At 42.1% G+C, this 26,724-nt stretch overlaps 1 protein-coding gene across 1 annotated transcript in view; it reads right to left on the bottom strand.

Annotated features, from left to right (window-relative positions):
* Positions 1 to 5,828: 5,828 nt before the first annotated feature.
* The window catches only part of LOC309566192 (integrin alpha-IIb-like), a 98,354-nt gene continuing 77,458 nt past the window's right edge, over positions 5,829 to 26,724 (bottom strand). The window contains exons 27-30 of the mRNA XM_082271278.1: positions 25,838 to 25,951; positions 19,333 to 19,434; positions 6,065 to 6,187; positions 5,829 to 5,954 (exon numbers count right to left, since the gene is read on the bottom strand). Of these exons, the coding sequence (XP_082127404.1) occupies positions 5,889 to 5,954; positions 6,065 to 6,187; positions 19,333 to 19,434; positions 25,838 to 25,951 (405 nt within the window). The 3' untranslated portion in view covers positions 5,829 to 5,888. The remainder of the gene's footprint in view (positions 5,955 to 6,064; positions 6,188 to 19,332; positions 19,435 to 25,837; positions 25,952 to 26,724) is intronic.

Below are 26,724 nucleotides of genomic sequence, written 5' to 3'. Positions count from 1 at the left end.
TGGAAGCGACATTGTCTCTCAGCGACAAAGAGAAAAGTGAAAGAGAGGCTAAATTACTGAGTACTGTGTATGAGCTCACTACTTTAAGCAATGTGGTAGATGAATGGCGTGCGGACTGTGAAAGTTGGAAAGGGGAAGCCCAACGTGTCCAGCAGCAGTTAAAGGAGAAAGAAGCCTGTGTGGCAGAATTACATTCTTATTCCCAGATGCTAGCCAATGAGGTGAAGGCTCTTATGCAGGGAAAAGAAGATTGTGAACATAAGAGGGAAAAAGTAGAGGCACAGCTTCTGGAATCGCAAGTCAAGGTGTCAGAAGGTGACCGATTGTGTGCTAAGCTGTCAGAGAAGGCAAACCGACTGCAGGTTGAGTTGGACAATGTTACAAATCAGCTTTCTCAAGCAGACAGCAAATCTAGAGAAATTGCGGAAGATTTTTCTATCTTGGAATCGCAGCTGCAAGACACGCAGGAACTCTTACAGGAAGAGAGGTGTCAAAGGCTGAGTTTTAGCACAAAGCTCAAACAAATGGAAGATGAGAAAAATGGCTTCCTGGAACAATTAAAAGAGGAGGCGGAAGCAAAGAAAAACCTATCAGAGCAAGTCGCAACATTGCAAGCGCAGATAGCGGTTATGAAAAAACGCATGGAAGAAAGCGTTGGTTCATTACAGTGTGTTGAAGATGTGAAAAAGAAGTTTGATCAGATGCTTGGTGAAGAGAAGAATGTGTCTGCAAAATATGCAGAAGAACGCGCACGTGCAGAAACGGAGGTGCGTGATAACGAGAGCAAAGCCCTGTTCTTGGCTCGCTCTTTGGAGGAAGCTCTAGAGTGTAAGGCTGAACTAGAAAGTGTTAAACAGCTGCGTACAGAAATGGAAGAATTGGTCAGCTCCAAGGATGATGTTGTGAAAAGCGTTCAGGAGCTAGAAAAGTCTAAGCGAGCCTTAGAACAGCAACTAGAAGAGATGAAGATTCCGTTGCAGGAACTGGAAGAGGAATTCCAGGCAACAGAGGATCTGTCCCAAAGAGGGGATAGTGTGCCTGATGCAGTTTTTAAAAGGATCAGTGTTTTGGGGTCTGTCCTGAGTGAGCCTCAGAAATGTGACGACATGTGGCTTGAATCACCCCTTTGGAATAAACCGTTCCTTCAAAAACTTCAAGCATTGGAAAATGTATCATTAGAGCTTCAGCAAACAAAGGAGCTGAGTAAGAAATGTGGTGATTTCTCAGTTCAGGCTGAAAACCTAGTGGAGAAAACTAAGGCTGTTGGTGAAAACGTGAAGCAAATGAATAAGTGCCTTTCAGGGAGTGTTTCCAAAATGGAACTGGTGAAAGACGGGTGGCAGAAGTTTGATCGTGATCTTGAGATGCATTCCATGTGGAATTCAGATAGAGAAAAAGAACTAGGTGACCTTGAGCGGTCAAATAGTTCAGCAGAAAGTGCATTGAAGAAACCTGTAAAAGAATGTGTTGCAGTTCCATGCTTCTTCACTGATGCAGAGAGGAGGTCTATAATGGATACCACCCAGATCGCTGGGTTCAACTGTGTTGTTGCCTTTGACCCCTATGTTGGTGGAAGGAAAGTTGATGATGTTCTGGTTGGCTACTTCTGTGAAGAGTTTGGCAAGAAATATAAACTGAATATCAAATCAAATAGTAGGCCTTTACTGCGACTCGCTCAGGAGGGCGAAAAGTTTAAGAAGTTGATGAGTGCAAATGCTTCAGATCTGCCTATGAATATGAAATGTTTGAATGATATTGATATCTCTGGGAAAAGGAACAGGGGTCACTTTGAAGAAATGTGTGACAGCCTGTTGTCTCAATTGGAAAATCCTCTGCACAGCATCTTAGAGCAAGCAAAGCTCAAGAAGGAAGATCATTCCCTTTTACAACAAAAAGTCAATGATTGTGTACAGCTGTATGGAGAGGCAACTCAAGTCACAGAGGGATGTCAAGAGTCCCTACTTGGAACAAAGCTTAGTGAAGCAAAGGTTCTCAAAGTTGTGTGGAAAACATTTATGGATTGCAGAGAGAGGCGTCTTAAGAATGTTGAAGACATTAAGACTAGCCCAATTGAGTTGCCTATGGATCACGGTCCTCCGTGGTGGATTGGACAGACGGTTATGAGGGACAAGCTGTCTGACATTTATGAGAAAGCTGTCAATGAAGATGACAGAAACGAGAAGGAGCGAAATGATGCCAAAAATGCAGTTGAAGAATGTGTATATGAGATGAGAGACAAACTGTGTGGCATTTATGAGAAATCCGTCAATGAAGATGACAAAACAGTTTCATCCGGAAGCTTGAGGATAATAGGAGGCTTATCAGTGAGTCAGCAGTGCTTGACACATGCGTGCCTGGAAATCTGTGTCCCAACCCTAGGGTTGAAACAAGAGGGGGGGTATGTAACAGGAAGTCAGCTAAATCTGGGAATGTAGTCACAGGAAGGAGATACATTTCCACCTGATTTAGAAAGTCCATTAATTAATTTAGGGTGTTGGCTACAGAGCTAGCCAGCAGGAAGTTGAAAGGCCTTCACCTGTTCAGAATGAGGGAGTTAAGGCTTTATAATTTGTTCAGAGAAATTCCTATTGTTTGCTGCCTCCAGAAGCTGTGTCCTGAAGCCATGTGGGCTGGGAGCAGGAGGACAGTCAGCGTGTGCCTCCCGACAGGATGTGTGGGCCTGGGAGAAGACCCCCCGGAGTGATGTGTGCCCGGGACGGTAACCAAGGGTGAATACGTCTCAAAGGTGAGAAGACGAACTGTTGATGTGAAAGAAACAAAAGGACTGTGTTGCCCTGTGAAGCTATTATAAAAGGACTATTGAGTGTCCGCTGTAGGACAAGGAAGTCTGCCCGACGGTAGGTTGGAGACAGACACTTAGGCAGGTTCCAGTTGTGAGAAGGTAGCCGCCCACAGAGGCAAGGATTTATTTTCTGTTTTATTTTATTTTGGATGTTTTGCTGCATACAGCCTGGTGAAGAAAACACCATTTAATAAACCACACTGTTTGTTTGCAAGCACTTGTCGGCTACCTCTCTGGGAAAACGCACCCCCCAAGGGGTCATCCACGCCTACCACCGAGCTAATCCCTCACAATATATATATATACACACATACACCCATACATACATACCATATATACACACATATATATATATATATATATATATATATATATATATATATATATATATATATATATTTATTTATTTATTTTTTCATTTTGAACCCACTGGTGCTGATATATATGAAGAAAGAAGTCTTCTTCCTCTATCACACCAGCTTCTCCCCCTGATTCTCCACCTCTGAGCTGGAGAATCTGGAATGGAGATATTTCAGAATAACGGCTGTGCGATCTTCAAATCTCACTTTTCTAAACTGGCCGTTTGTGACAAATGGTCATGTACTGTGATGAGAAGAGAAGAACATGTTCTCTGCTCCTCATCTCAGCTACCTAAACCGTAACTCATCAGAGATCAGTCGTGATCCTCAGGATCACGGCTTTTCTCTGTTTATTAAAAGTACATCTCAAATTGTGAAACCAAGTGTGAGAATTGAGACATTGACCACTCCGGCATCTTTGGTTTGTTTTGTTTATTGTATTTTGGGGATGGGAGAAGGGAATGAGTGGGATACTCCTCTGGCTCAACTAGGTTAACTGGGACTTTATACAAAAATGCCCGTTGGTGCTGTCTTGACGCCAGCTGAATGCCGACCAGCGCTTCCTGGCGTTTGAAGATACTGTTATGCTGAACTTGTGCTGGAACTTCGACTTTAACATGTTTGTTAACTCAGTAGACCGTAGAACACGACTCCTGACACTCAATCTAGCTCAAAAGTCACTGAACAGCTCCCTTCAGTCCTTCACTGACCGAGGTAGCTCCTTATCACTGCTTGTGCCACTGCAACTCTTAATTCTGTACACTGCACACTGTACATATTAGCTCTTCAGGGTCCAACCGCTGGCACCCCCCTCTACACTTCAGGGTTCTCTAACTAGGCACCCCCTCTAACACTTCAGGGTCCTCCTACTAGGCACCCCCTTTACAGCTAGCTGACTCTTGGATCCCTGAAACCTTCTCTGGAGATGTCCCCTCTACACTTGGCAGACTCCTAGGGGTAGTTCATAGTACTGCTGACCTTGGCAGGCTTTCCTGGAACTGAACCCCTCTTCCTCCACTGGTCCTTGGCACACTGGATCCCCTCTGCAGCTCAACTCAGCATTCTCTGGATTCCCAGGCAGCTACCCGAGACACCCGATCCTTCTGACAGGAGGAGAGACAGCCGTACTCTCCCTCCTGGGACTCTGCTTTCCGCCAAAGACGCTGCGTCCTGCTTTTCCCTCAAACTTACACCAACTCCCAGAATCCTCTGCGGTAGAATCTGCCTTCTGGGGTAGATACAGGCCTGAATGTGTCTCTGATTGGATTTCCTCCACTGCCCAATGAGAATCCTCTCATGGAGCCAGTGGAGAGACTCCCCTCTCAGCAGACACACCTGGGAGACATGACAACCCAGCTGAAATCATGGATAAATAGCTGGCGCACAACGGGGAACAATAATCACCAGGGGCTATACCAGTAGCACTAGACACACATGATCAATCAGAAGGACAATATTAAAAATTTATAAATTAGAACATTAATTAAAACATCCATGTATAATAAAGTCCATGGAAAAGTCCATAAAATCCATAGGAAGTTCAAGGTGCACTCCTGAGGCAGCTCTTGTAACAAGTAGAAGATTTGTTTGGGGCCAACTAGAAGAAAACACAGGCGCCACTCTAAGTGCAATAACTTGTAACTTCTTTATTGGATTAACCGCTAAAAAGGGGGGTACTCACAAAGGGATGAAATAATACAGCTCATAAGCACACTCCGGTGAGGATCAGGATGGCTCGAGTGGTAGCAGGTAGATAGACTGTAGCGGTAGCTGCCGCACTTCCTAGTCCCGGGGACACTCCAAACACCATCCGTCATCACTTCCGCAAGCGGGATTACGTCAGGGCGCCGGCGACGCGTTCTCAGAGCATGCGCTCCTTCCTCAGGCCGATAGCGGAAGTGATGACGGATGGTGTTTGGAGTGTCCCCGGGACTAGGAAGTGCGGCAGCTACCGCTACAGTCTATCTACCTGCTACCACTCGAGCCATCCTGATCCTCACCGGAGTGTGCTTATGAGCTGTATTATTTCATCCCTTTGTGAGTACCCCCCTTTTTAGCGGTTAATCCAATAAAGAAGTTACAAGTTATTGCACTTAGAGTGGCGCCTGTGTTTTCTTCTTGTCAGCTGAAATCATGGCCCTGCTGTTAGGCAGCCAAGGCCCACTATACTTTTACCTAGCACCTACCCTGTAGGGTGCTACACTCTATTTAGTGTAGGTAAAAAACCCCACCGGAACCAGACAGATACCTCACTTAGGCCCGTGCGATTTTACCGCAATTTTGTTGCCACGATTTTTCCACGATTTTTACTGGACTTGAAGCAATGTCTATGTCTTTAGAACTCAAAACGCATTAAAATCGTCCCACAGTAGTGCAGGGACTACTTTGAAGTTGTTGCAACTTGAAGTCGTACAGATATGAACGGTACTCATTGGAAATCATGGAGTACGACTTGTCATACGACTTTGCAGTCCCAAATCGCAGGACAAGTCGCACGAGTGTGAAAGGGGCCTAAATCCACAGTGGAAAAGGACTGCTGGAACGATACAGGTTCTTTTGGGCAACTGAAATGTGAGGCCTTCTTTAAAGAATGCAAAGCTCTCAACTAACTTATGAAAGAATAAACATGAGAAGCACTCTTCAAAAAAGAGTTTTTATTGTTTTAAGGCAAGTAGTAAAAAAAAAAAGGACAATTAAGACATTAATTAGAAGCGAGTAGTCATCCATTAGTTGTCTTCAGCCAGCTCTTCCCCCTCGTCTGTCGGTGGTCGCCTTCTGCTGAAGAATCCGAGCTGCAAAATCAGAAAATGATATGTTAGGTTTAAGAGAATAAATCATTTCTTTTCTTAAGTGGTTGCTATGGGAACCCAATTGACGTGACGGCGGCCATTTTGCAACTCACCTTCCACATGACAAATACAAACAAAGCCAAGATTAGCAGCCCCCCGAAGACTCCCAGGATTATCCACCACACAGGAATGTCTTTCTGGCGGTCCGGAGTCACCCACTGAACCACGGTCTCAGCCTGAGGAGGGGGGGGAGGGGGGAGAGTGAGATGAAAGACAGGAGAGAAGCATGTGAGAGCCTAGAAAACGCGGATTGTCATGTGTGGTCAAAACAAGAGCGCCTGACGGGAGGTTCTTTGAAGTTATTTGTGAAATTTCATGAATGATGTCAAACAGCCCTATTTGCGGCTAAAAAGATTCGCTCAAACGTAGAACTTGTTATGACTTCAGAAACCGCACTGAATTATTTATGGCAATAAGCTAATAACAGTTGTTCAGTTATTTTTGTGAATTGTCTCAAATTTTCACTGATAAGTGCTGTATAATTAAATAGAACTTTCCTCAATATAAAATTCTGATTTCCATTCTAATGCTCTGTAATCTCTACTACAATCCTCCGCTGCCTGCAGAAAAATATCATTGTTATTTGGGAATTTGTCTTTAGTTTTTTGACATAGCCAGAACCAATTTCAAACAAATGTTTTCTTCGGGGGCAGTTTATAAACAGTTTTTTTTTTTTAACTGTTAAACTACATACCAATTTTTTTTTAATTAATTCTTTCTTGTATGTGATAGGAAACTAAAATAAAACAGTATAGTAAAATTAGGCCCTGTTCACACCTGTGTGTTTTTCAGCTCATAAAACGCTCATCTCTGAATTCTCAAAAACGCCCAACAAGCAAAATCCCATTCATTCAAAATCCGATTCACATCTGAGCGTTTTCTCACCTGAAGTAAAACGCCTGAAGCTCAAAAAAGTACATAGGCTTCTTTTTTGGCAGATTACAAGCATTTTTGTTTTTGATTTTTTTTTTTTATTGTTTTTGATTTGATTTTTGATTTTTGTTTTAATTACAAGCATTTTTGTTAGGAAATTTGTTTTTTAGATGTCTGCTTTGAGCGATGCAGTCACTGTCCCTCATGCAGTTTTGGCTTAAACAACAGTAATGGCCTTTAGCTTTATATATATATATATATATATATATATATATATATATATATATATACACAGTATGTGTGTGTGTATATATATATATATACACATACACACATATATTTATATATATATATATATATTTTTTTTTTTTTTGACCCACTGCAGGTGGTGGCAGATGTAATGTAAGTAAGAATTACCCGCAGTGGGTTTGGTATAGTTACGGGCAAAGATAGTACCTTGTTTGTGTCCAAATCCAAGGTCTAAAAAGGGCAGAGTGTCCTTATCCCATACAGAGGTAAAAGAGAGACCTAATTTGTTGTTGCTGCAATGTGTTACGAACTGATCTATGAGAATGGTTGGGCCATCCCAAATGACAATGATATCATCGATATATCGACGGTAGAATATCAAATGCTTTGTGTCTGTTGCCCCTCAAAGGAATGTATCGCTGTCGGAAGGCACTATGCAAAACCTATGATTTCGTACAGCATGGACAAAAAAACTTTGCAAAATATACAAATTGGAGAATTTTTACAATTTCTCCATAGGTCATGTGGTTCATTGCCTTACATGTCCCTGTAAACATTGGTATGTTGGGCGCACCATCAGACCTTTTAGACAGCGCTTCGGTAAACACCGTTGTTTTGTAGAAGAGGGCTGTGAACAACATAGTGTACCTCGGCATTTCCTTTCATTAATCTATTTGCTTTTTATTATCCACGGGTATATTGATTATATGTATTATATAAGAACCTCTTTTTCTCACCAAGACCTCTCCATGTAAGTACCAGGTAATACAATATTATTAGTATAATATTGTATAGTGGAATAGAATATTCTATAATATTAGTCTCTTTACTATTTTATCCTTTAGCCCTTTTTTAACAATCTATTTAACTCCTAGTGTGTTTGAGGCCACATCTGGACCTGAGATATTTAAGAAGATTTTTAATGATGTTTTAGCCCCAACATTTATACATGATTTATATGTGATTCATTTCACTTTTATAGTTTATTGGCTATACATTTTAGCCCTATTAGTGTTCATATGGATGTAACTTTTATATGTCATGTACAGAGGGTTCATAATGCTTTTATTTGTCCCTAGATAGAGGGTTTCTACTGTATTCCCTCTATGCTAGTCATTTATACTTAAATACTTGTCATCAACTTTACTAATTATTGTTATTATTATATATTGTTTAATACCATTTAACCTTTGACCTTCATTGTCAAGCTTTCTCTTTGCTCTGTTTTTGGAACTTCTATCCAGGGCTGCTGTTATAAATCCATACCCATACAGCCTACGTGACAGGGCCCCCCCCCATGAGAAAATTACTGAGGACATAGATTTAACAGTCCATTTCTCTGCACAGATGAATGAATGGGAAGTGCTCTGAGGCTTCCTGCTCATTCACAAACTTAAGCATAATAAACAAAGATTACTATGCTTCAGTGATGAATGGACACAGGAGTGATTGGTACCAATTACTTACTGTGTTCATTCAAGAAAGGAATGAGCCAGTAAATTACATATTTACTGGCCCCTTCCCCCACTCTTCATCCTGAAACATTCCCCTGTGTGCCAGTGGGAGAGGACGGAAGCCAGCAGCGCTGTGACAGAAAGGGGTACAAGTACTAGGACCAATCACCTTGCAGTGCAGTCAGAGGGAGAAAGAAAAGGAGAAGCTGGCAGCACTGCCTGGAGAAGCAGAGAGAGATTGGTGTCTGCAATAAGACAGTACAGCCAGCCCTCCTGCTCAGCAGGTGCCTGGACCCCCCTTTTGATCTGATGGGGCCATGGCTCAGTACAGGAGGGCTGGCTGTACTGCCTTATCAGCAACCCTGCTTCTATCATATGATTGCATTTCTATAGATTAGATACATATGGTGCTGTTATAAACCTATGTATTCCCACTGGCTGTAGCTAATTTAGTCAGCTGCGTTCTATCCAGTCACTTATGTGGACTATTACTATTTAAACTATTTAAATCTGGCTCCCCCTGCCTCCGTTACACCCAATGAAGGAGCGCGCATGCTCGCTACGGGCCTTGCGCATGCTCAGAAATGCAGTGTGTTCTCCAGGCCTCCCGATGACCTCACACGCCACAGACAGAGCTGCTTCTCATGCTGTTGTCCACTCCATCCACCCGGAAAGACTAGGATATTGCCGGCTTCTCTTCCTGTCGGACTGTGGCATCGTATGATCTGGATTGGCGTGTCATCCATCTTCCTCATTGGAACATTCACTCCATACAGATGAGCCTTCTATTTATATCTGTCTAGTGAATTTTTACTGTTACCCTTGCTATTTTTTATCATAATAAAATGCTACATTTAGAGGTGCTTTTCGGTTTCTTCTCATTTCTAGCCACAGAGTTGACATTTTACTAGTAAGAAGAGCCTTTGGCCTAAGTATATCAGCGTTGATTTTAATCCCACCTACCATTGGATTACTTCTGGATCCTCCCCTATAGATCATATTCTTTTTCATATGGATCTCCCAGGAGTAGCTTCTTTATGGACTTGAATAGAGTTGGACTTGATCTAACTGTTCACAGCACAGGGCTCTGAAGGAACCGCATGGTATGCCGTTTCTTTAGCATGCATGCGCCAGTGACTTCACCGGTGGCTTCACAAGTAAATATCTCCTAAACCGTGCATGTTTAGGAGATATTTACAGTACCTTTAAGTAAGCCTTGATATAGGCTTACCTATAGGTAAAAATCATCCATGGGGCTTTACTCCCATTTTAAGCAGTTTAACCATAAACTGAGTAGGGAGTTCTTTACTGTCAGAGCGGTAAGGATGTAGATCTCCCTTCCACAATTGATGGTGCCAGCAAGTGTTAATTAAAAAAAAAAACTCTTAGATGGGCATCTTAGCGTAACCAATGTACAGGGATTTGGAATTGGTATTGACATAAGCACACACGCACCCATAAAGGTTGAACTGGATGGGCTGGTGTCTTTATTCAACCTTACCAACTATGTTACTAGGGTTTCTCCAAAGGTTTCTACACATCTCTTGAGCAATGGTCTTTTCATCTATCTGTAAGGGGGTCATTCTTCCAACTGACCACTAGTGTAAAGCCTAATTCACACTTGTGATGGGGGGGGGGACTTAAAAACACAGGTCAACCACTCCCCCAAGCAGAGGACAGCTGTGGCTGCAATGCTTTTCATCAGGGCATGGAAAACATGATCCTTGTTATCGCATACGCTATATATTTCACTTTTCCTATTGTTTTATTTATTCTTAACCTGACCATACACCATTAGAATTATGTTTTGGGAGTGCTACCCCCGGGAGGAGCTGCTTGGTAGTTTGTGTTCTCTGTTCTTTGCTGAACAATCTCAGCCCCTTTGACAAACCAGGTTAAGCAAATAGAAACTGAAATACTGTTGAGAGCACAAAGACAGATACTCTGCGCACAACTATTATTCAGTATCAGAAAGTAGACACCAGACTGATTAGTGGAAAAAGAACTTAGTATATTGTTATGAGTTAAAATAAATGGCAGTATATTCATAAATGAGCAAATCAAGAGTTTAGTCAACCACAATTGCCTAGAAAGTGTGATCACTAACTTGTAGCAGTTTGGTGTAGAGTTCTATAAAGTTGAATTTATCTACACCTGATAACCTACACATCAGCATAAAGCAATGGCATAGATAACATTAACTGCAGTTGGACACAGCGTTCTGCTAACTCTCCTGCAACTAGTGTGCTATACTGCTAGAGTGCAGTCTAGGAATTACTATGCTAAGATCCAGGTCTACTGCAATGGTACCCCTTTCTATAGGCAGCAGATGAAATCCTTGTAGAGCAGCTACCTAAAAAGACAGTCCTTAAGCTGGCTAGCGTTGGGATCCAGTCTTTACGGTGGTGCACATAAGTAAAGTCCCAGTAAAGACTGCATGCAGTGGTAAAGGCTGTTAGTCAAATGTCCAGTCCCTACGTGCTCAGTCTCCACTGGCAGCAATAGGTCAATGGCAGCAGTGCCCTCTCACAAGTCCCAATGATACAGCTGCAACTGTCCAGCCAGTCAAATGTCCTCTGGATCTGCCTGGAGTAGCTCTGGTCCCCAACCAACAGATCTAAAGCACTCTGGTATCTCTGCTGCAAGAGACTGTGTCCAATCAGTAGCTTAGTACTCAGCTTCTACACACTCAGATCCTCTCTATCTGGTCCCCAGCACACAAGACTCCGATGTTTGACTTGGGTCACTGATTTGTGTCAGGTGGGCAGGTGTGCTCACTCCAGTCCTCTTGTGGCAAAGAAAAATTCTCCCTGGCCTTCTCCCCTCCCTATCACTGTCTCCTAATGGGTACTGTAGTATGGTCCATAGGGTTCCACAGCATCGTTTGCATTCAAAAAATTAACTCCCAAATTGAAATGCAGCCAGCATACGTGATATACTCTGAGAAACAAAGTATCTAAATTTTCATATGAACATTTATATGGAAATGAACTGTTGCTTGGTCAATTTTGGATCTACGACTTACTTGCTACAAAGTCTTTTTGATGTATCCATTCTGTTTACCCCAACATTTTTACTTTTGCACTTGTCCTCTCAGAGTCTCGCTAAACCCTATAAAAAGTTGTTACGCAGTGTGCTTACAGCAGCGAGGTGCATCATAGCACTCAACTGGAAAAAACAAACCCACCATCATCAGCCACCCTGTATGCTAGAATTTAAGATGTAGAACATACGGGAAAACTGACAGTTAGGCTTTATGACAAATTGAAGGCTCATAACCAAATATGGGGGCTGTGGCATCTTAGAGAAGACCCGCCCTGATTAGACCCACACTGGTTCTGTTTACACCTGTCTTTGGGTCACTGCTAGAGTTGTGGTATGCTGCGTAACTCCTTCACCTTCCCCACTTCTTACCTTTCTTTTCTTTTGCACTTTATGTTTTGGTCTTCTTTAATCCTGCGCTCAAAAGCTCTTAGGATCTACTTACTGAGGTGAATTTAGTTTATTTTTGATCCTTATATAACAGGTAGCGCCTCCTGAAGACGTCATTATGACGAAACGTACATAGGAGCGGAGCTATAGGAAGCAGAGTTGTTCCGTTCATGTGGAGACACCTGGAAGTGGTGAGGTATCAGGCACGGCTTTCGCTGTGTATAGTGAAGCCAGCTGGCAAAATCAAACAGCATTGTAATCAGGGTGCAGGGCAAAATACACAGTACAATGTGAGCGCAATTATTGATATTTTATGTAACCTATTAAAGCAATAAAAGGTTTTACACTGTCAGAGCCCCCCCCCCCTCCCCTTTACTGTACTGGTGACCATGCTGTAAGAAAGGAAAAGTGATATTGTGGATGTCCTAACCCCTTGGGGGGGAAAAGCGCATTGAGACCTACTATTAAATGAGAGGTCATGGTTATCTGGTGAGTTTTCCAGTGTGGTTGTGATTCCCATGGTGGATTGAAGCACCAAAGGAGGTATTTTGTTCAAGGACTATTTTGCACAGAGCACTAAGCACTTTATAGAGTGGAATCCACACAGCATATTGCTAAGGACTTTTTTTCAATATAACTTTTTGAATCGACACTTTTTGAAGTTCTGTTTTATAACACATGATTGGATAGCGTTATTAGAATAATGTGAATACAGCTTGTAAATTATTTTTATATACATTTTTTTGCAATTTATGCACTGTAGCACTTTAATTTAGTTGATGGGATTATAATTGATGTGATTTATTAGAGTGGATAGTGGTATCACGGTATGGTGTATGCACTTTGTGATCCAATTATGTGTTGTAATTAATGCACAGTAGCACTTTTATTGTAGTTTATGGAACCTATGGGAATAAGCACTATATTCTGAAGTATATTGATTATATGTCAATTGTGGAGATGTGACCACCTACTCTGAATTGACGTTACTGGAGGCCAGTGTATCTTTCTGGATGTCTTTCTGTATCTTTCTAGATGTTTACGTGACTTACTTAATTTTGTTAATGCTTTATGTTCTACACTTATGTGTGCTTGGATTGCAAAGTGTAAGCTACAGTATGTATACCAGGTGTTTATCCTTTATTCTAAAATCTTTCAAGTATTACTAAACCCACAACAGTAAATTCAGTCTGTTTATGCAGTAAAGCATGCTTGTTATATTCACTGTGGAACCTAAGAGGTTAAACCATGTGCATAATGTAAAAAAAAGGCTGTTTGATCCTGTCTTCTCTGACCTTCCCCTTCTTCCACAGTCCCCAATCCATCTCCTGATAATAGGGCAATCTTGAGGCCAAGCTGCACATGCTCAATTTGGTGTGTAATGCTAGAGAGGTTTTTTTTTTTTTTTCTTGGGAGGGTGCATGTGATCAGCACAGGGCCAATCAGCACTGTCCAGACAGAGGGTCATGGGTCCGGCAGCCTCATAGAACAGAAAGAGGAGAATGAAAACTCCTCCTACAAGCTTTAAAGTAAACTCCCATACATGAATTGTACCTATAGGTAAGCCTAAAATAAGGTACTGTAAATATCTCTTAAACGTGCACTGTTTAGGAGATATTTAGTGTACATGCAGACGCTGACATCACTGGCTCATGCACTCTGAAGTAATGGCCACCTGGTCCGCTCCTTCACAGTCCTGTGCTATAAATGGTGGCTCCCGCATGCATGCACAGGAGTGACGCAAACCCAGAAAGAAGACCAGGTGAAGATGGAAGCCCTGTCAGCAGTGACAGCTCGCCGCTGGAAGGGCTTCGTTTTAAGGTAAGTTTCACATAATGTACTAGTATGAGATGCATACTAGCACATTGTAATTTTGCCTTGCAGGTTAAAAAAAAAACTGCCAGTGGTTTACTACCACTTTAACTAGTGCTCTGCTAGACACTGATAGAAGTCACAAGACTGCTATATACTGCTAAAGAGAAAAGGTATTTATCAGTTTATATTTACTAAAATGTCTTCATTTTTATGTTCTGTGTACTGCGGGAGACCAGATATAGTGACTGCAGGATCCTGGGTTTGGTAACACTTTGTTTTAATCTTATTTAATTAAAGTTTTCAAATATGTAGAACAAAAATTAAGTTTACAGTGGGCAAAAAAGATGCATATGTAATAACAAATCTGCATATATATTCAGAGTACAGTGGACACCTACCGTTAACCAAGGATGTACATTCCCTAACTATAATATAAAAAATGATCAATATAGGCATTTAGTAAATTTCAAATGTTATAGTTAAAATTTTAAATAGTCAAATGTTCCATACTCATATTGGGGAGCACATCTACGTGAATTGTTCACATTACACTCATTATTGTTTTTATAAATTTTATCAGACATTATGATTACATGTAGGTAGGCAGGGTATATACTACGCAATCATCATATACTATGATATTAATATTAATTACATTTATATTTTTTAATTTTATTTTTTTGGTTGTTTTTTTTTGTTTTGATTACGGCCGGGTGCTATGGTTACCTAATGGCCCCGCCCAGTGCATATAGGGAGGGAAGGGGAGTGGCTGTGTTAGCACGCTTGGCACATCCAGTATAAATCTGACCCCGCTGAAAGGTGGACTAGCTCTGAGAAAGGGAGCGTGCCTCCCGAAACGTGTCAGCGGTCCAATTACAGGGACGATTACTTCCACATGTGGTGGACTCATTCAATGCAATTTTTGCTTTTTATGTCTGAATGTTTTTGGCATTTTAATAGTTTAAAGTTTTTAAGGTGTCCAAGGGTAATTCACTAGGTGTTTGCTCCTCCTTTTCTCTTTCACATGAACTTCTGTTAGGAGTTCCCCGCCTGAGGAGAGCAGCACGCCCAGTAGTCCCAACCCTAGATCAGTTTGCATATCGCAATGCAAACTGTCAATTCGGACATGAATCGTATCGCATAGGTGTGAACACCCAATGTGCTCGGACTCTGGTGCGGACCAAAAAAAGGATCCTGTGTGACTTTGGTTCGAATGCGATGCAAATTCAGCCATACAATCTGTGTGTCTGAATTTGCAACACACAGACATTGTATGTGATTTACAGAGCAGTGCGCTGCGAATCACATGCAATGTCTGACATCGGATATGTGTTAACGGGCACTTACTGTTCACACTAATGTACTGTGAGATGTAGGTAGGTTCCCTGAGACCTGAAAGTTATTTCAAGGATTACTCCATATTAAAAAGCCTGAGAGAGGCTGTGAAAGTATGTATATTATAGGTGATCCCAAGTGTCAGAATCGTCACACACACTTTCTAAATGAAGTAGAGGACAGATAAAGAAAAATAGTAGACACCCAAATAGGGAACTTGAGCAGCTGGCGAGAGTGGAATGCTATCTAAAGGGAAAGTGGGGTCAGGCAGAGGAACAGATGTACAAGGAAGAAAAGGACAACTGTTTTATACAAGTGGACAGAATATACACAAGGCCAGACAGCTGCAGTAAGCAGAAGCCAGGAATTCAGGGTCATTTTGTACGATGCAAAGCATGCCAAGGGCAGTAACCAATAGCAACTAATAAGCATTCACTCTGTACTAGTCTCACTAGGTCAAGCAGTACAAAGTAATTATGATGCATAAAGCCTAGAAACTCATAGAAATCAAATTCCAGTTTCCTGCAGGCACATCCGCTAAAAGGGCTTACTGTGTGTTACTAGCCGCCGCATCATTGCCTCGCCCAATATGGTTATTAAGTTAGAGATGGAGATAAGAAGCGCTGGATCCCAATGTAGATTCATTTCAAATTCAAAGTCAATATAGAGGTTGAATTGAAGCATACAAGGGCTTTGGCTGGCAGTTAATGAACATGAAGAGGCCTTTAGGGGGCACTTCATATAAAAAGTACCATAAAAACAGATTGGACAATTTTCTAAGCAACAATATATATACTAGTGATCGACTGATAACGTTTTTTTGTTGGCGATACCGATATTTTGACCAATGCATATCGGTATCAGCTGATATGCGACGATATTTTTGTACTTTTAAAAAAATAAATGTTTTTTTTTTTTTTTTTTTTCTTGACAGGTATTCTTGTTAAGGGATCTGGGGATCTAAAAGACCTCAAACCCCTCCTCTGCACTTAAAAGCATTCCAAACGCCAAGTTTGACTGTTTTGAATACTGTAATTTTTTTAAATCTAGCACCGAGTACCTGGAAGTGCTGTCATGACATCACTTCCGGGTTTTTGCATGGAGTCCCCATCAGAGCTGAATGCGGCTTTGATCGGGTCTTCGGTGGCCGTGCAGGCTGATTGCCCGGGTCTCCCGGTGGGAACATGCTAGGAAAGATGCTATGTCATTACAAGACAGACGGCCCTCGGCTATGGACACCGGTATCGGGGTGATGCCTCTAGCTGCAGGCATCACCCCGGTACAGCACTTTCCCAAAATATCGGCAATATCGGTAACCTCCGGGGCCGATTCCGATATATCGGGGAAAGTGCATATCGGCCCTCGATATATCGGCTTTGCCGATAATCTATCGATCCCTAATATATACAATATAATATATTGTCTACAATGTAGACAATATATACAGTGCTTTGCGACCTTTTTCCATATTTCAGGCTTCAAACATAAAGATATAAAACTGTAATTTTTTGTGAAGAATCAACAACAAGTGGGACACAATCATGAAGTGGACGAAATTTATTGGATATTTCAATCTTTGTTAACAAATAAAAAAACTGAAAAATTGGGCGTGCAAAATTATTCAACCCCTTTACTTTCAGTGCAGCAAACTATCTCCAGAAGTTCAGTGAGGATCTCTGAATGATCCAATGTTGACCTAAATGACTAATGATGATAAATAGAATCCACCTGTGTGTGTAATCAAGTCTCCGTATAAATGCACCTGCACTGTGATAGTCTCAGAGGTCTGTTTAAAGCGTAGAGAGCATCATGAAGAACAAGGAACACACCAGGCAGGTCCGAGATACTGTTGTGGAGAAGTTTAAAGCCGGATTTGGATACAAAAAGATTTCCCAAGCTTTAAACATCCCAAGGAGCACTGTGCAAGCGATAATATTGAAATGGAAGGAGACTGCAAATCTACGAAGACCTGGCCGTCCCTCTAAACTTTCAGCTCATACAAGGAGAAGACTGATCAGAGATGCAGCCAAGAGGCCCATGATCACTCTGCATGAACTGCAGAGATCTACAGCTGAGGTGGGAGACTCTGTCCATAGGACAACAATCAGTCGTATACTGCACAAATCTGGCCTTTATGGAAGAGTGGCAAGAAGAAAGCCATTTCTTAAAGATATCCATAAAAAGTGTAGTTTAAAGTTTGTCACAAGCCACCTGGGAGACACACCAAACATGTGGAAGAAGGTGCTCTGGTCAGATGAAACCAAAATCAAACTTTTTGGCAACAATGCAAAAAGTTATGTTTGCCGTAAAAGCAACACAGCTCATCGCCCTGAACACACCATCCCCACTGTCAAACATGGTGGTGGCAGCATCATGGTTTGGGCCTGCTTTTCTTCAGCAGGGACAGGGAAGATGGTTAAAATTGATGGGAAGATGGATGGAGCCAAATACAGGACCATTCTGGAAGAAAACCTGATGGAGTCTGCAACTGTCGCGACCGGCGAGTCGGAGAATAAATTGGCCAGTGGCGGAAGTTTACCGTAGAGCTAACCGAGGACCAGATAGTCCCTGGCCATCTCTATGACTCTCAGAGGCCAGGCGCGACATTTTGACATCACTTCTGCCACCGGCAGATGTAAACACTGCAGTGTTTTTTGCTGCAAAGGCTGAGATTGTTTTTTTTTTTTGTTTTTTTTTTATCTCAGGCTTTCCAGCCTAGAGGAGAGATGTTGGGTCTCTTCATAAAGAGGACCTATCATGCCCTATTCCTATTGTATCCTTTTTAACCCATTCAAGTCTGCGACCATCCATGATTCTAAACCCTGATCCCCCCCCCCCCTTCCTCAAATAGCATGTCCTTTTGAAGTTTAGCGATTTAGTCTCTCAACATTTAGTCTGGCCCTCCTGTTTTTTTGCTGCACATCTTGGATCAATACTTATGTGCCAGTCACATAATATGATAACTGGTTAAACTGTCTACTGCCACATTTTATTCCTTAGGGACCCCAAGTGGCAACATTTTTGTACTGATGTTCATGGCTCCATACACCCACCAACAATACCAACTCCAGCCTCCACCCTTCCACAGCTTCTTATTCAGAAACCATGGCAGGAAGACAGTCTGTGGGGAAGTGCAGTGTGGTGCGATGGCAGTAAACATTTAGAGTCTAATTGCAGAAAACAGAACTTGTATTAAAGTTAAAGTTGGGCAATTCACAAAAAGTCCTGCGGGAAGGCATCTGACTGGGAACACTCACAGCATACAACAGAATGTGTAGTAGAGCAGGTCTCAGATGTGCAGAGAGCATCTGTCTTAAGGGGCAGAATGCGGTCTGCCCGGTCCATGCCCAAATGGGGAGATCTCCAGGAAGGATGGCGTGTCCCTAGCCTTTCCCTACTCATCTGGAACTTCTCCTTGCCGCTAATCACTGTCCCTGTCAGACAGGTGACCTGTTCCCAAACAACCTACAAGCCAAATGCATGCCAAGCCTAGGAGCCAGGGTCCTAAAGAGACTCTGTCTTATCCAAGATAACCACCAGAGTCGCATGGACGGCAGCATCCAATCAGATGACTTACCCAGTGACCCAGGAAACCAGAGAGGAACCATATTCCCCTTGACTTTCTTCTCCTCTGCAATGCGGCTGCTGTTGAGCGCCACCTGCAGTGGAGAAAGTAGACTGCACCTGCCTACAATTCTGCAGAGCTGTAACAAGGCAGCCGGTTATTCCATTAATCTGTGCCCATCCATTGTTTCGCTATTTCTATGCCACCTTCCATCTAATGCAACCTTTCTCAATCTCAGTCTCAGGAAATTCTTTCTAGTAATTACTCTATGTACAGCTCACAGCACATTATCATGAAGATCATTGGGAGCAATGCTCCTTATATTTGTGGTCAATGGGAAGAATCCCCCTCTTACAGATAGCTGACACATAAAAATTTGGCTGACACATCACTAAGCGAGTCACTATTAAAGATTGGAATATCCAACCCATAGCACCTTTCCTAGCATGTTCCCTCCCTGCATTCTGCATTAGTGTGATGAGATTTTTAGTGTTCTAATTATTTAAAGGTGTATTTAGGCCTGGAAATGTAAATGTCCACATAACGTAATAGTCCATTGATATGCCTGCATAACATAAACGGCTACTAGGAAACTTACATGTGTTTCTGCATCCACCAAAGTGACAGGTTGAATTCTGTAGGGGGAGTCAATCATACGAAAATAACCCTGGGAGCGCAGAATAAACGGCTTCTGGGGTCTCTGGTGGGAAAAAAAAAGAGTCAGGAGGGGACATAGTGAAATACTTTAACCACTTGGCCACAGGAAGATTTTACCCCCTTCATGACCAGGCCTTTTTTGCAATTTAGCAGTGTGCTACCTTAAATGGTAATTGTGCAGGCATGTAACACTGTATCCAAATGAAATTTATGTAATTTTTTTCCACACAAAAATAGCTCTCTTTTATTTTTCATTATATAAACAAAAAAAACCTGAACATTTTGAGAAAAAAAAAAAAAAAAAACAATATTTTTTACTTCAACCACCTCCCACCCGGCCACTGTACATATACGGCCGGGAGCCTCATCCTTCTGATCGGACGTTCCTGAACGTCCTGCAGAAGGAGCGAGATCGCGCCGCCGCGGGAGCAACAAGTTTTGGCAGGAGGGCCCTGTGATTGGCTCTCCTGATCACAAGACGGCTGTGTCCAATCACAGCCGTCATGTAATGTAAATACAGCCGTTGTGAGTTGTGACAGCTTTGATCTCTTCTTCTCCTCACTCAGATCCTGTCAGTGAGGAGGAGAAGACGATCTGTGCTGCAGCCAGGGGATCAGTGAGTTTCACTTATTACTCACTGATCACAGGGGGGGGTCTGTGCTGGTAATCAGCACATTGATTACCAGTGTAGCCCTGGGGGGGGGGGGGGGGGTGCCACCAGGGATGCCCACCCATTACCACCAGGGATGGCAATCAGGGCTCAGAGAGCCTGCCAGTGGTGCCCTCCCTATCAGTGCTGCCTACCAATGCCATCTATCAGTGCTGCCCACCAGTGCCCATTATTGCCCACCAGTGCTGCCCATCAGTGCCCATCAGTACCGCCCATCAGTGCCGATCAGTGCCGCCGATCAGTGCCCAGTGCCGCCTATCAGTGCCCATCAGTGCTGCCTATCAGTGCCCACCAATGCTGCATATCAGTGCTACCTATCAATGCCACATATCAGTGCCCATCAGTGCTGCATATCAGTGCTACCTATCAGTGCTGCATATCAGTGCCACCCCATCAATGCCACCCCATCAGTGCCACCCCATCAGTGCCTCTTCATCAGTGCCTGTCAGTGCGGCCTCATCAGTGCTCATCAGTGCAGGAAAAACTTATCTATTTACAAAATTTTATAACATAAAACAAAAAAAAATTTTTTTGCAAACTTTTCGGGTATTTTTTTATTTGTGCACCAAAAAAGAAAAAACCTTGCGGTGATCAAATACCACCAAAAGAAAGCTCTATTTGTGGGGAAAAAATGACACAGATTTGGTTTAGGTACAGTGTTACATGACCGCGCAATTGTCATTCAAATTGCAACAGCGCTAAAAGCTGAAAATTGGTCTGGGAAGGAAGGGGGTTTAAGTGCCCAGTATTGAGGTAGTTAAAATATATCCAATAATTTTTTTTTTTTAATCTAATTTCTTCATAAATTTAGGTTTAAAATGTATTCTGCTACATGTCTTTGGTAAAACTAAACCCCACTAAGTGTATATTAATTGGTTTGTTTGAAAGTTATAGCGTCTACATAATCTGGTATACAGTATATAATGGAATTTTTATTTATTTTTTTAATATTAGTAATAGTGGTGATCAGCTACTTATTTTATTTTTTTTTTTAATATTCTTTATTTTAGGAATTTTACATACAGATAAGAATGCTGAAAGAGCGTATACAGAGTTTAACATAAGTTATTTCAAAGGCAATATGACAAAATAGACTACACAGTAAACCATCCTGCCTGCAGAGTGAATAATTGCTCGTCATGGTCAAAGCCAAATGGCACACTAAAGAGCGTATATGCATCTCATCTGTAATTTTATCAAAAATAAAAAGCAAGTATATAACAAAATCAGTGACTGTGATAGTGCGGTGGGCAATCTGACATTAACTGAAACAAAATCAGTGACTGTGATAGTGCGGTGGGCAATCTGACATTAACTGACGCTGGCTGGGAGGTACACTAGCTGACATCACCAGTGACACTAATACAGTGATCAGTGTTAATATTATACACTGTCACTGTACTATAGACACTGGCTGGGAATGGGTTAATATCTCAGGGTAATCAAGTGATTTAGTGTGTGCCTAACGAGTTTTAATGTGTGTAATATGTGCTTCTTTTTACTAAATATCTGCTTGGTCCTTCTCTCTGATTTGCAGGGAGAAGAAACAAACAGATCGTTCTCTCTGTACAGAGCCCTGTGTGTTTGTCAACACAGGGCTCTGGGCTGTGATTGGACACAGCTGATCAGCAGCTCTCAGCCATGAATCATTAACTGAAACCTGTGGATAAAATCCTGGTGTACATTCACGGTGGGAGTCAGCCAAGGGGGCGCACGCGCACCCGGAAACCAAAAGGCAGTGCCAATGTATAGGTACATGGTTGTACATTCAGGCATCTGGTTAAAAATCTAGCTTTTTTTAATACATTTAACTGGAAACTAACTTTACAAATGTAGCGCTAACCCTGCAGGAGCCACTGGTGAATTTCCTATTTCCCCCTTTGGAGCACACAGTATTTTACACATTCTTCCTATGACTTAAAAGATTATTCTAGAGGTTTATATTTGTGTTTTTTTTTGGAGAGCAGTGAACTTGGATAGGGATGGGAAGCATGGGATACCCTGAAACCTGAGGACTGTTTAACTTCTGGCTGCTATGCCCAAACCTCTGGCAGTACTGCACTTGCAAAAGAAATGTCCCACTGGATCTCTAGGCTGACTGTGACCTGTACTCTTTCCAGAGTCTCAAAGCACTATGCTGTCATACTGTAGCACTGGGGTCCTGTACTTACCTAGCCACAGGATCATCGATTGACTACTACCGATATCCACAGGCTCTTCTTAGTGAGGAAGATGTAGACTCACACTGATTTTGGACAACTTGGTCCCTCTCCCACAGCTTTCTCCCGGCTTTCTCCCACAAGATTTCTCCTAACCCAACTGAATCCTTGAACTAAGACTTGTAAATAGGCCCCCCAGCTACGCCATGCTGGGACCTTGGTATCTTCAGACTGGCTTCCTCCCAGACTTCTTCCCCAGGGGCATAGTGCCTGCATAGGGGTCTCCTCCTTCAGGAGGAGCTCTGCCCCGATACTTAGGCCTCAGACTACTTATGGTCTCTCCCTCCACCTTCTGGGTACACTTCCCCAGGGATTGGCTGGAATCCTATAAATATTTAGGCTCCCTGCTCTACTCCTACTATGCTTCTAAAAACCTCTAGAAGACAAGGATGAGTAGAAAAGCAGTAGACTGTGAAACATTGAGCAGCCCTAAGCAATCAACCACTGCTCCACTGTTTGTAGAGCAGCTAAACTAAATTTACCTAGTAGCCAACACTAAACTAGGAGGGTACTACACAAATATAAGCTCCTATATCTGCTTTACAGTTTATGTGTTTTGAGAGCTGTTATCACAAGTCCAGTCAGTTGTAAATATTGTTTTTTTTATTTTACATTCAGCCTGTTTGCAATCTACACCGTGGACTAGGACAACAAGGAGGGCATTTCGTCCCGGGTCACACTTTTGCGATGCGGAAAGGCTGCGAATTCGCACCCTGTTCCCGCATCGCAAACGCACATCTGGCAGTTCACACTGCCATATGCGATAGGCAGGGGGTGTCAATTAAATGTTAACGACACCCCCAGTTTGATCGCAGTGCGATCTGACAGTTCGCACAGGATCGGATCGCACAAGTGTGAACCACTGTGCGATCCGATCCTGATGCGGCTGGAAAAAAGGGTCATGTGCGTCTTTTGTGCAGGTGCAGTGCGAATTTCAGCCATACAAAGTGTATGGCTGAATTCGCATCCCCACATCCGATCGTATGTAATGAAGGAGCAGTGCGCTCCGATATTACATGCGATCGCCGCACTCGCAAGAGTGTGAACCGGCCCTTCCTCTTTAAACCAGTTTTATTTAATTTTCTTGATGCCAGGAACCATAAATGATTTTTTCTATACTGCACTGCATCTGTGTAGTCACAAATGAAACAGGCCATAAACTGCTGGAAGAGAGGTTTAACTAAGCACTACCTAAATCCCCTGTCCCATGTGACTTTTTGCAAAGCAGAGATGAGAAACTGAGAGATCATTAGTAAAAAGCAGCACACATTATACATAGCTAGGCACATACTTAACCCCTTGATCACCCTAGATGTTAACCCCTTCCCAGCCAGTGTCATTAGTACAGTGACAATGTATCACTTATCACTGTAATAATGTCACTGGTGATGTTAGTGGCAATTAGTCAGTTTCCCCCCCAGCGTCGGTGTCAGATTGTCCCATGAAATATCACAGTAAGTCGTTGATTGCCATCATTAGTAGTATAAAAAAATACAAATTCCAGTATACTGTATATACCATAGAGTGTAGACACTATAAGTATTATGTAAACCAACCAATATACATTTAGTGGGATTTTTTGTTACAAAAACATGTAGCAGAATACATTTTGGCTGAAATTTCTAAAGAAATTAGATTTTTAAATTTGTTTTATTGGATATGTTTTATAGGAGAAAATATTGTTTTTGAAAATATTTGGCTTTTTTCTTTTATATCGTAAGGAAAAAAAAAAAAAATCAGTGGTGATCAAGCCCAGAGTGCTAAACAAATCTAAAATTAAAAGCTGAAGGTAGAAAACCAGAAAGGGCCCTCACTTTCCAACCACTGGAAAAAAAAAAGAAACAACAGCGCAACCTCATAGTGTAGCATTAAAATAAAATATATGCCAATTTATTGAAAAATCGAAATGCACTCACAAAAGTACTCATGTGTAGGACATGGTATAAAGGTGACTTGGGAACCACTAAAGTTTGAGTGGCAGCAAGAAAACCACCAGCCTTGGCTACCGGCTGGGGATGAAGCATGCTGAAAATGGAGGAAGCTGCTGTCACAGCACCTGCCATTGGTGTTCAACCCAGGACTGGAATCCCCAACGTCACTGTATACACATGCGTTGTAGACACAGGATGCGTTTCGAAGCCAGTTGGCTTTTCAACAGGCTGGGTTGCACTGTTTCTTTTGTGATCTTTAACCACTTCAGCTCTGGAAGGTTTTACCCCCTTAATGACCAGGCCATTTTTCGCGATACAGCACTGCGTTGCTTTAACTGACACTTGTGACGCTGTACCCAAATAAAATTGAGGTTTGTTTTTCCCACAAATAGAGCTTTTTTTTGGTGGTATTTGATCACCTCTGCGGTTTCGCTATAAGCAAAAAAAAAAGACCGACAATTATGAGAGAAAAAAAAAAAAAAAAAAACAGTATTTTTTACTTTCTGTTATAAAACATTCCCAATAAAAAAAAATTAAAAATCAAATTTTTTTCATCAATTTAGGCCAATGTATATTCTGCTACATTCTTTTGATAAAAATAAATCCTAATAAGTGTATTTCGATTGGTTTGCGCAAAAGTTATAGCGTCTACAAACTATGGGTCACATTTATGGACATTTTTGGTGCTCAGTGATTTTTAGCAGGACTGCGACATTGCAGGGGACAAATCTGACACCAAGGTCAAGAGGTTAAGTGTGCTCCTAAGGAGTGCTTTCTAACTGTGTGGGGGATGGATGTACTAGAGGAAAAGAGAGATCTGTATTTTAGCTTAGCACAAGATCTCACTCTTCCTCTGTAACAGAACAGCCGTCTGCCTTGTTTACCTAGGCAGATGGGCATTCTGTCATTTTCTTGCACGATCATGGGTGGCCATCGCGGCCGCGGGACCTGCCTATTGGCTCCGGCTGTGTCTAATCACAGCAGGAGCGCTGCTACGGCAGCTCGTGCGCGCCCCCGAGAACCTGTGCACAAAATGATGTACCTATACGTGATTTTGCACAGCTGAGCTGCCCTGCTGCAGTATATGTGCGGTGGGCGGTCCGAAAGTGGTTAAGCAAGATGGAGGAAGGTATGGAACTTTCTCTTTGTTTCTATATATAGGTCTGTGATGTAATGGTGGTACTTTTCATCTCACCCAGCCTCCACTGTCCAGTCAATGACAGACCTCCTGTTGGTAAAGGAACCAACAGTTGAGCATGTCAAGTCATCTCTTTATTACAAAACAAAGAAAAAGGGCAAGAGGTAAGACTTTTTATGAGAGACTGGAAGTGGGTAAACAAGAAAAAATTAATTGTTGTATCTTTTATCTACCTTCCACTGGGCTAAGGCCTGATTATAGGGCCTGGAGGTCCCAAGGCTTGCTCTACATAGCAGAGGAAAGGCCAAAAAAGATACAAGCAGTTAACCAAATTTTGGACAATATACTGTATATCACTCTAAAGCACAATCCATGCCATGCTCACATCTTTCTAAGCTGCACCTATTTCCTCCTGAAGTTCCTCTCCATTTTCTGTTTCCTGAAAAGGTGGCAAAAATATGTTATGGGAGTATTAAGCATGTTCTTACTTTCATGAAGCTGGACACCCATAGTATGGAATCAAGTTTCACCACAGCGCTTTGTCCCTTAGCAATGCCGTGAATATAGCATTCCATTTTCCAGCATTCAGCATTGTCACAGTTCTGCAATAAATAATATACAGTATATTAGTATAAATTTGAGGAGTAATGGCATTGCCCCTAAATTTGAATTTGACACTGCACCTAATTACTTGTAGGATAATGTAATATTGCCTTATGGGGTAAATTTTTGAAGGGTACGTCACACCTATAAAACACTGTATGAAACAACGGAAGAACACATATATCGATGACATATTGATAGTATGGGACGGACCGGAAAACATGATACAGGAACTACTAACGAAGATGAACCAGAATGAACACAATATGTTCTTTACAATGACCTACAGTAAACAACAAGTATCCTTCCTTGACACTTCAATTTACAAAGACCCGACGGGAAAAATTTCCACCACCCTATACAGAAAGGAAACAGCAGGCAACTCCATTCTTTACGCCTCTAGCTTTCACCCACAACCCTTAATCAAATCCATACCTTACAGTCAATATCTCAGATTGAAGAGAATCTGTACTGATCCAGCCAAATTCCAACTGGAAGCCAACGCATTGACTGCCCGATTGTTACAAAGAGGCTACACCAAAACCTCATTACGCAAGGCATTTAACCGTGCCAACTACAAAGATAGACAAACACTTCTCTTTAAAAACAAAGAACCAACAAAAACCGAACCCGACACCCGAATTATTACAAGATATACCAACGAACATCAGCAGATTCGAAATATCCTTAACAAAAATTGGTCCATTCTCATGGAAGAACCAAGCACCGCAAAACTCCTACCAAAACATCCACCTATCACCTTCAGGAAGGC

Source organism: Pelophylax lessonae, assembly GCF_965119305.1.
Source record: "Pelophylax lessonae genome assembly, chromosome: 11".
NCBI classification, from domain to species: domain Eukaryota; kingdom Metazoa; phylum Chordata; class Amphibia; order Anura; family Ranidae; genus Pelophylax; species Pelophylax lessonae.
The sequence above is the reverse complement of the archived record's forward strand: the minus strand, read 5'-3'. Positions and strand labels throughout refer to the sequence as shown.